The sequence below is a fragment of the Pygocentrus nattereri genome, chromosome 16, assembly GCF_015220715.1.
Source record: "Pygocentrus nattereri isolate fPygNat1 chromosome 16, fPygNat1.pri, whole genome shotgun sequence".
Classification (NCBI taxonomy): domain Eukaryota; kingdom Metazoa; phylum Chordata; class Actinopteri; order Characiformes; family Serrasalmidae; genus Pygocentrus; species Pygocentrus nattereri.
Genome location: NC_051226.1, coordinates 39,271,999 through 39,281,998, shown reverse-complemented (window position 1 = coordinate 39,281,998; position 10,000 = coordinate 39,271,999). Strand labels below are relative to the sequence as shown.

General features: G+C 47.0%; 1 protein-coding gene across 1 annotated transcript in view; it reads left to right on the top strand.

The window, feature by feature from the left end:
• The first annotated feature begins 3,126 nt into the window (after positions 1-3,126).
• dipk1b (divergent protein kinase domain 1B) overlaps positions 3,127-10,000 on the top strand; it is a 17,035-nt gene continuing 10,161 nt past the window's right edge. Inside the window, exons 1-2 of the mRNA XM_017722060.2 lie at positions 3,127-3,891; positions 9,145-9,279. Coding sequence (XP_017577549.1) covers positions 3,826-3,891; positions 9,145-9,279 — 201 coding nt within the window. The 5' untranslated portion in view covers positions 3,127-3,825. The remainder of the gene's footprint in view (positions 3,892-9,144; positions 9,280-10,000) is intronic.

Here is a 10,000-nt window from a genome sequence, read left to right as displayed (position 1 = left end):
CCAGGCTGTCAGCCGTCTGAACCAGCTGTGAAGCTGGGGGTCCGTCCCCGACTACCACTTCACTCAGTCACTCTGTCAGTGTTTTTATTATTATTATATCATATCATCTCTGATATGGACAATAACGCCTTAACACTAAGCCACTTTAAAGAACAACAACACTGAGTCACTCAGGTCACTTTAAAATGTATTTTGTCTCTATATTTCCGATTACCTACTCTAGCAACAACCAGAGCAACCACCTAGCAACCATAAGCGATGCCCTAGCAACAGCTGGGATAATATCTTATCATCTCTGATATGGATGATAACGCCTTAACACTAAGCCACTTTAAAGAACAACAACACAGAGTCACTTAAGCCCCTTTAAATGTATATTTCTCTATATTTTCTGTATATTTCTCTATATTTTGTGTATATCTCCTCTAAATTTTCTGTATATTTAATATATTTCATTTTACTTATTCACTGTCTGTAGATTGAGGGTCTGAGCCTCACAAGCATTTCAACGCAGAAATGTCCTGACATGATGTGCGAATGACAAATAAACTTGAAATGTCTCATTGAACTAAAACCCCTGGAGCATTAAATTAACACATACGATACGAATGATTTCTGCCCAAATTCTCTGCTATCAGACTTCTTAGGCCCTTGAAGTCGGTACCAGTTTCAGCCTTTCAACATTTTCACATCAGGCCCTATTTCAGTTGATCAACCGAGCTCTCAGGCCAATCAGACTCCAGCTTCCGACCAATCGGGATCCCCCTTCTGACACCCCTCCAACCCCCACCCCCCAAAACGTTTTATTTGCCCTCTCCAAACAACGACCACAGCATGCAGTCACCACATCAGGAAGAACGGGAAAATTCAAACAAGGATCTGCCGAGAAAGAAGCCGACTTCAGCTTCATTAGACACGTAGCCTAATAATCCGTTAATAATCCAACTGAAAGCTTGATCGGAATAGAACACGTCCGTGTAAACACCTGACTCGGAATAGTCTAGTCCGATTGAGGCCATTCGGAATACAGTTTCTATCCGACTGATCGAGGTGGGTAAACCTCTAAATAATCCGTTAAGTAGAAGAATAATATCCGTGTAAACGCCTGAATCCGATTACATTCCCTATCGGAAAGTTTCAGTCCGTTCTGCATGAGCGTCGCGTCACAGTGAGAGTTTATACCGTTCAACACGGCGGAGCAGAAACTGGTCTGCAGAGGAGACGAAGTTCATGCTCTGATCTTTAAAAGACGGCGGTGAAAAATGGAGATGCGAGGTTTTGTTCCGACAGCAGCGCTTTACTCTTGGACTAAGACTAAGTGAATGAGCTCCTCTCACGCTGTCCTCTCCCCTCTAAGAGGCTCATTTCCGAGGAGGACACGCTTCGGAAGGGGGGCTCTGGTTTATCCGAGCAGGAGAATCTCCAGACTGTGCTGGACAGCCCTGGCCTACTGCATCAGGCCCAGTGTAGTTAACTTGTAGACCTTCGCCGCCCCCTGCTGTCTAGGAGACAGACTGAAAGCCTGCTTTCTCTGGTCCTTTGTGAGCTGGTGCGGAGCGGTTCCAGGCACCGAGTGTGGATTCAGGACAGTTTCCGTGCGGAACTGAGAGCTAGTCTGTGCCTGTGTGGGCCACAGCTGTGCCGGCTTGTGCATGCAGTGGCTTGGAAATGGAGTATTCAGTATCAGCGCCATGCATGAAAGCAGACGTTATTGAACACCACTGGAATAAAAAATACTGTCCATCTAAAGTAAAAAAGATTGACGGGTCTATTCTACACAGTTGTTCAGAGTGGTTTGATGTGAGGAGTGTTTATATGAGATGTCGATGATGGTAAAATAACGTAGAATCCGAAAAAAAAACATAATTTTAAGGCCAAAATCTGGTCAAAACAGCGTCTCAGTCATCAGGCAGTGAATTCAGAACCAGTTCATGTAGGAACTTTCTGTAGGAGCTTTTAGAGGGACGTCTGGTTCCCATCACCACCACTGTGAGGAGCTTTTAGAGGGACGTCTGGTTCCCATCACCACCACTGTGAACGGTTCTGACTCGGTACGTTTATCTAGAACAGAGCGTTTCACACCGAACCGCTCTGAACTGCTCTGTTTACACCCTGTCCATTGAATTATAGACAAACTTTCAAAATTGGTGGTATTGCCCTTTAATCAGTGGGAATCAAATGCGTATCCTGAACAAAGCGAAGGCCCTTGGCCTTTTCTGTGTAGCCCCACGTCTCTGACCCGTCCTCATAACCGGTCGTTTCTCATCATCCACACTACGTGGACAGAAGTATTGGGACACCTCCACGTCACACCTACAGGAGCCTTTCTGACTCCCATTCTAAACCCATAGGCGTTGATATGGAGCTGGTCCCCGTTTGCAGCTCTAACAGCTTCCACTCTTCTGGGAAGCTCCTAGAGATGTTGGAGAGAGTCTGTGGGGAATTTCTCCGTTTCTCTCTCTCACTCCCTTCTCCCTGTTTCTCTCTCTCACTCCCTTCTCCCTGTTTCTCTCTCTCACTCCCTTCTCCCTGTTTCTCTCTCACTCCCTTCTCCCTGTTTCTCTCTCACTCCCTTCTCCCTGTTTCTCTCTCTCACTCCCTTCTCCCTGTTTCTCTCTCACTCCCTTCTCCCTGTTTCTCTCTCACTCCCTTCTCCCTGTTTCTCTCTCTCACTCCCTTCTCCCTGTTTCTCTCTCACTCCCTTCTCCCTGTTTCTCTCTCTCACTCCCTTCTCCCTGTTTCTCTCTCTCACTCCCTTCTCCCTGTTTCTCTCTCTCACTCCCTTCTCCCTGTTTCTCTCTCACTCTCTTCTCCCTGTTTCTCTCTCTCACTCCCTTCTCCCTGTTTCTCTCTCACTCCCTTCTCCCTGTTTCTCTCTCACTCCCTTCTCCCTGTTTCTCTCTCTCACTCCCTTCTCCCTGTTTCTCTCTCTCACTCCCTTCTCCCTGTTTCTCTCTCTCACTCCCTTCTCCCTGTTTCTCTCTCACTCTCTTCTCCCTCTTTCTGTCTCACTCCTTTCTCCGTTTCTCTCTCTCACCTCTCTTCTCTTTTTTCTCCCTTTCCTTCTCTTCTTTTCTCTCTCCCCTCCTTCTCTCTATCGCTCTCTCTCCCACTCTCTTTATTTTCTCTCTCTCTCCACTTTCCACGCTCCTTCTCATTTCTCTCTCTCTCCCATCTCTTCTCTCTCTCTTTCTCGGATTTCCCTTTAAGAGAGGAAGTCTTGGTCCTGTTTTTCTGTCGGGGGTGTAAAACTCTCAGTGCAGAGTCTGCCTGGCCTCCGCCTCCTCCCCTTTAAACACACACACACACACACACACACACACACACACACACACGCACGGTTCCGAGCAGTGCTCGCGCGCTCTGAGACAAGATGCTCGTACCGGAGTCACGGCACGCGCTGAGCTGAGGGAACTCAGGGATTCAAAACCCGCGCAGCATCCGCGAGCTCGCGCTTTGGCGTCGCCGGCCGGCCGGCTGGCAATGTCGCGCGCGCTTTTGTCCTTGACTTCGAGCGCTCGCGAGCTCACCACCGTCCCGCTAATCCGCTGACGGCGCGCGCGGTTCACAAGATTCTGCAACGCGCGTGCACGTGGGGCCCCGAAAAACAACGCTCGCTCTTCCATCTCGCTGTAGCGGAGGCGAGCACGCGCTGAACGGCCCCGTTCGTCCCTCCCTTCCCCCTTCCCCCCCTCCCCCACTTCCCTTTAAACCGCGCACACAGTCGGCCGAGTAACGGTACCGAGATGCCGTCGCGCGTGACACGGAGGAGGCGATGAGAGAGCGCGCGCGGCCCGCGGAAACCGCACTGAAACCGCCGTGAAGATGCCGCGGAACCTGCGGAGGCTCATGCACCTGGTGCTCTTCTGCCCGCTGTCCAAGGGCCTGCAGGTGAGCTGCATCACAACCCGTTCACATTACAGCACACAATCCGAATTCTTATCCGATTTATACCTAAACACGTCGGATTCATTCAGATCGGTGCGAACACAAACAGCCTGTGTTGTCTATTCGACTGGGTTAAGATGCTTCCTTGAGTGCTCATGGATCTACTCCCTTAAAATGGTTCTTCAAGGGTTCTTTTGTAAAGAAAATGGTTCTATGAAGAACGATGAGCATGCAGAGAACCCTTTGCACGATTAAAAGTTCTTCTATTGTTACAACAGAAGAACCCTGATGTGTATTCATGACGTTTAAATTGTTTTATGTTCCAAAAACTTTCATAATTAATTTCTGCACTCTTCAAAAGTCGGTTCTTCAGGGGTTCTTTAGTAAAGGCAATGGTTCTGTTTAGAACCCTGATGTCTATACAGAACCATTTTTGCTTAAATGGTTCTTTCGTTCTTCAGATCGATGGAGAATGCGTTGTTTATGGTTTTACATAGCACCAAAAAAGGTTCTAATAGTGTTACAAGCTTGACACTAACAGTAGAAGCTCTCTTAGAGCTATATGGAACCATTTTCAAAAGCGTTGTATTTAGAACCATGTACAACACACTCTCCATCAATCTGAAGAACAATTTAAATGAAATTTAAATGGTTCTATATAGATGGTTCTAAACGTAACAATTGCCCTGCTAAAGAACCTTTGCAGAACCATGGCCATGGCCATCGTCCAACACGCCAGCTGCCCTTTACATTGACTGATCAAGGGGTCTTTAGTAAAGAAAATGGTTCTATATAGAACCATCTTCAGCACTGTGTGGAGTGTGCATGTTCTCCCTGTGTCTGCGTGGGCTTCCTCTGGGTTCCCCGGTTTCCTCCCACAGTCCAAAGACATGCAGTCAGGCCGACTGGACGCTCTAAATCGCCCCTAGGTGAGTCTGTCTGTCTGCCCTGCGATGGACTGCCAGCCTGTCCAGGGATAGGCTCCAGCTCCCCCCATCACCCAGAAGGATAAGCGGCTTAGAAGTTGTTCAGCACATTATCAGCGCCTGTCATGTTCGTGACCGGCGTTGGGACTCGCAGGTCTCTGAAAGCTTTGGAAGTGTTTTATGAGATTCAGTGTGAGGTTCCCAGCTGACCTCAGAACAGCTGTGGCTCAGCCCTGGACTGAACTGCCCGCTCTGTTTATTTCTGTTTGAGACGCTACGCTGACCTGAGCACGTTCAGTTCAGTTAGCACACATGCTATTGGCTAAAACATACACTGTATTTCCAAATCACTGAATCCAGGTGTTCCAGTCACTTCCATGGCCACAGGTGTATAAAGCCGAGCCCCTAGGCCTGCAGACTGCTTCTACAGACATTAGTGAAACAATGGGTCGCTCTCAGGAGCTCAGTGAATTCCAGCGTGGTGCCGTGATCGGACGCCACCTGGGCAGCAAGTCCAGTCGTGAAATTTCCTCCCTACTAAATATTCCACAGTCCACTGTCAGTGGGATTATAACACAGTGGAAGCGATTGGGAACGACAGCAACTCAGCCACGAAGTGGTCGGCCACGTAAAATGACAGAGCGGTCAGCGGATGCTGAGGGGCATAGTGTGCAGAGGTCACCGACTTTCTGCAGAGTCAATCACTACAGACCTCCAAACTTCATGTGGCCTTCAGATCAGCTCAAGAACAGCGTAGAGAGCTTCATGGAATGGGTTTCCATGGCCGAGCAGCTGCATCCAAGCCTTACATCACCAAGCGCAATGCAAAGCGTGGAATGCAGTGGAGTAAAGCGCCGCCACTGGACTCTAGAGCAGTGGAGACGAGTTCTCTGCAGTGACCAATCACGCTTCTCCGTCTGGAAATCTGATGGACGAGTCTGGGTTTGGTTGCCAGGAGACGGTACTTGTCTGACTGCATTGTTTTGCCACGTAATGCTAAGGCTGGCTTTACGTGGTGAAACCGTCATGCAACTTTTGTTGCATGAAACTAAATTAGCAAACTAAATCAGTGTAACTAAATTGCACTTGAGTTGCATAACTTAAAGGGTCCTGCAACTCTTTCGAAACTCAGCTGCAGCAGTTGCCTCAACTTTCTTGAAACAGCCAGTCAATGTGATGATAATGCATCGTGCGAGCGATCACGTCGCGCGACATGCTCTGAAACGACTGATTTGGCCAGATATAGTTTAGATATATGGACGTGGAAAGAGAAAGAACGGCAGTGACAGCTGTAAAAAGTAAAATACTGTAAAATGTGAAGATTATAAATGACTGCGATTATATAAATGATACCTCGGGTGACGAACCTGTTTACTTAAAAATAGGAGCACAACATGCAGGAAAGTTTTTCCATGCAAAGCTGCCCTAAGAGAGCAGCGGCTTGAGGAGGCAGTCTGGGAATGCTGCGTCTCCTGCTGTTTATCTGAGCTGAGACCGACCTGCACTGCACAGGTTTGGGTCTTCCTGCTCCATCACATCTGACTGCGCTCCAGAAGGGCTTCTGGCTAATGATATGACTCATTGGAGCAGGGAAAACCCAGAGCTGCTGTGCAGCACAGGGGGTTTCCAGGACTGTACACAAGGATAATACACAAGACCCCCACAGAGCAGGTACTATCTGGGTGGTGGGTCATTCTCAGCACTGCAGTAACACTGACGTGGTGGTGGTGTGTTAGTGTGTGTTGTGCTGGTCTGAGTGGATCAGGCACAGCAGCGATGCTGGAGTTTTTAAACACCTCAGTGTCGTTGCTGGACTGAGAACAGTCCACCAACCAAAAATATCCAGCCAGCAGCGTCCTGTGGGCAGCGTCCTGTGGGCAGCGTCCTGTGGGCAGCGTCCTGTGACCACTGATGAAGGACTAGAGGATGACCAACACAAACTGTGCAGCAGCAGATGAGCTGCCGTCTCTGACTTTACATCTACAAGGTGGACCGACAAGGTAGGAGTGTCTAATAGAGTGGACAGTGAGTGTTTAAGCACAGCAGCAGCACTGCTGTGTCTGATCCACTCGCACCAGTGCAGCACACTAACACACCACCACCACCACCACGTCAGTGTTACTGCAGTGCTGAGAATGACCCACCACCCAAACAGTACCTGCTCTGTGAGGGTCCTGACCATTGAAGATCAGGGTGCAGGGAAACAGAAAACTGTAGAACTACAGAGTGAAACTGTACGGTCAGTGGAGCTCAGTGTAGATACAAGGAGGTGGACTTAATGAAGTGGCCGGTCAGTGTTGTCTCCAAAACACCGTATTGACTCCAGTGTTTCATTATACATGAGCGTGTTTACAAAACGCTGCGCTGGACACGCCACTTTAAACCCAGTGCTCTTGTTCTTACACTGACCGATTGTATTTCGATATCTGGACTCGGTTGTCTGTAGACAGTAATCGGATATGCTGACCGGGCGAGATGTGCCACATACATACTCAACTCTTGACCCAAGCTGGACTGAGTTCTGTCTCCGCTGCACTAGGGATGGGCATTTCGGTCAAATTGGTTATTTGAGTTTGTAAAAAACCTCCAAAAAACTATAGAACTCTTAGGGTGACTGCCCACCACACTGGACGCTTCAGAGTGGACGCCACCGAAGTCAGTGACCGTTTACTGATACTGGATGTGATAAATTCATAAACGATGAAGTTTAAATGAGCTAAACTTAAACGAGTTGAGCACAAACTGAGCTTGAGCTTTCCTGCAGCCCTTCCTATATACACTCTTAAAGGTGATCCTCCAAGGGTTCTTTAGTAAAGAGAATGGTTCTACACAGAACCGGGAACACTCAAAGAACCCTTTGCATGCTTAAATGGTTCTTCGCATCATTAAACTGTTCTTCAGATTGATGGAGAATGTACTGTGTATGGTTCTATACAGCACCCAAAAGGGTACTTCTGTTGTTACGATGTCACACTTGTAGCAACAGAAGAACCTTTTTCAGTTGCCATATAGAACCCCTTTCAAAAAGGATCTATATAGAACCATTTTTAGCATATTTATGTACATTTTGCCTCAATCTGAAGAACCCTTTCACGATGCAAAGAACTATTTAGTCATGCAAATGGGTCTTTGAGTGGCCAGGGTTCTATATAGAACCATTTTCTTTACAAAAGAACCCTTGAGGAACCATCCCTTTTTAAGGATGTATGCAGGACCGATGCATGCTTAAGTCGTTCTTTGCATCATGAAATTGTTCTTCAGATTGATGGAGAATGCGCTGTAGATGGTTCTATATAGCAACAAAAAGGGTTCTTCTATTGTTATGATATCAAGCTTGTAACAAAAAACTCTTCCATCTAGAACACTTTTCAAAAATGGTTCTATATTGAGCCATCTATAGAACATAATTGGACATTTTCCATCAAACTGAAGAACCATCCTTTTTAAGTGTATGCAGGTCCGTTGCATGCTTAAATGGTTCTTTGCATCATGAACGTGTTCCTCTGACTGATGGAGAACGTGTTGTATATGGCGCTATATAGAACCTTTTTGAAAATGGTTCTATACAGCACCCAAAAGGGTTCTTCGATGGTTACAGTGTCAAGCTTGTGACAAAGGACTCTTTTGGATGCCATTTAGAACCCTTTTCAAAAAGGTTCTATATAGAACCATCTATAGCACATTCATACACAATTTTCATCAATCTGAAGAACCCTTTCATGATGCAAAAAAACGTCCAATCATTGTTTAAGTGTTCATGGTTGTATAGAGAACCATGTCATGCTTAGATGGTTCTCTGCATGGTGAAATAGCTCTTCAGACAGATGGAGAATAGGCTATGTGTGGTTCTGCATAGCACCAGAAAACGGTTCTTCTGGTGCTACAATAGAATAACCTTTTTGGCGCACTATAGAACCAAAATGTCCTAAATATCGGTCTGAAGAACCATTTCACCATGTAAAGAAGCATTCAAGCATGGAACAGTTCTATATAGATCTCATGGCTCTGTCTTTACTAAAGAACCCTTGGAGAACCCTCTATTTAAGAGTGTACATGACCGTTTTCTAACCTGCCCACAAGCTCAGTTAGGCCGAAGTGCAACGTGGCTGTTTTGGTGGATATTGTTGCCAAATGGTCGTCACAAAATCCGCCCAGAACCAGAACTAAAATGACATAGCTTCGGTTCTGGACCAGGAGAACCCAACGCAGACTAAGTGGCCCAGTTTTTATGTGTGTGAAGTTTTTCATGGTGTGACCTCAAACTTCTCCTTTCCACCTCACACTTTTTTCTTTCTTCCTCTTTCTTTCGATCTCCCTGCTCCTCGTCCAGTCCCGCCTGCCTGCGGTGAAGGTGAAGTACCTGGTGGTGGCGTGGTTGGGCGTGTTGGTGGCCAGCTGGGTCATCTACGTGCAGTACTCCTCCTACTCCGAGCTCTGCAGAGGCCATGTCTGCACCATGCTCATCGTAAGTGTAGTTAATCCTGCTTGTCATAAATTAATGCACTACATCTCCCATCATGCAGATACGCATCCGATCTAGGACCACATATGAAAGTGGCTCAGGTTATGATTTGAGAAGATCAGATCTGTGTCCACACAGTCCTGAAAACATCAGATCTGAGTCACATCAGGGCAAAAAATCAGATTTGTGTTCACACAGTCCTGAAAACATCAGATCTGAGTCACATCAGGGCAAAAAATCAGATCTGTGTTCACACAGTCCTGAAAACATCAGATCTGAGTCACATCAGGGCAAAAAATCAGATTGTGCCACTTCAGCCTGGAAATGTGAACGTAGCCTAAAAACATGACCAACTACGCAGCAGGACAAGCCGAAGGTCAGATTCATTATGAGAGGAAGACGAAGGTGGAAAAGGGTCAGAGGCATTGATTTTCACCGTGTACTGGCACTAGGTTCCAGGTTAGGCACTGCTGCCTTGGTAAAGCGGAATGATGGTGATTAATTCATTCCAAGCTGAGTGATCTGCGTATCCGATCTAGGGCTATGTTCAGACTGTCGGCCCAAATCCAATTGTTGGCATATCTAGATTGAATCCAGATTGATTTTTGATAGTCTGGACAGCAAAAAATCACATGAAATCTGATGTCTCCGAATTGAATCCAGACCACATTTGGAGGTGCGATTCCAATCGGATTTTTACAGATGCGTCTCACTCTGGACGCCC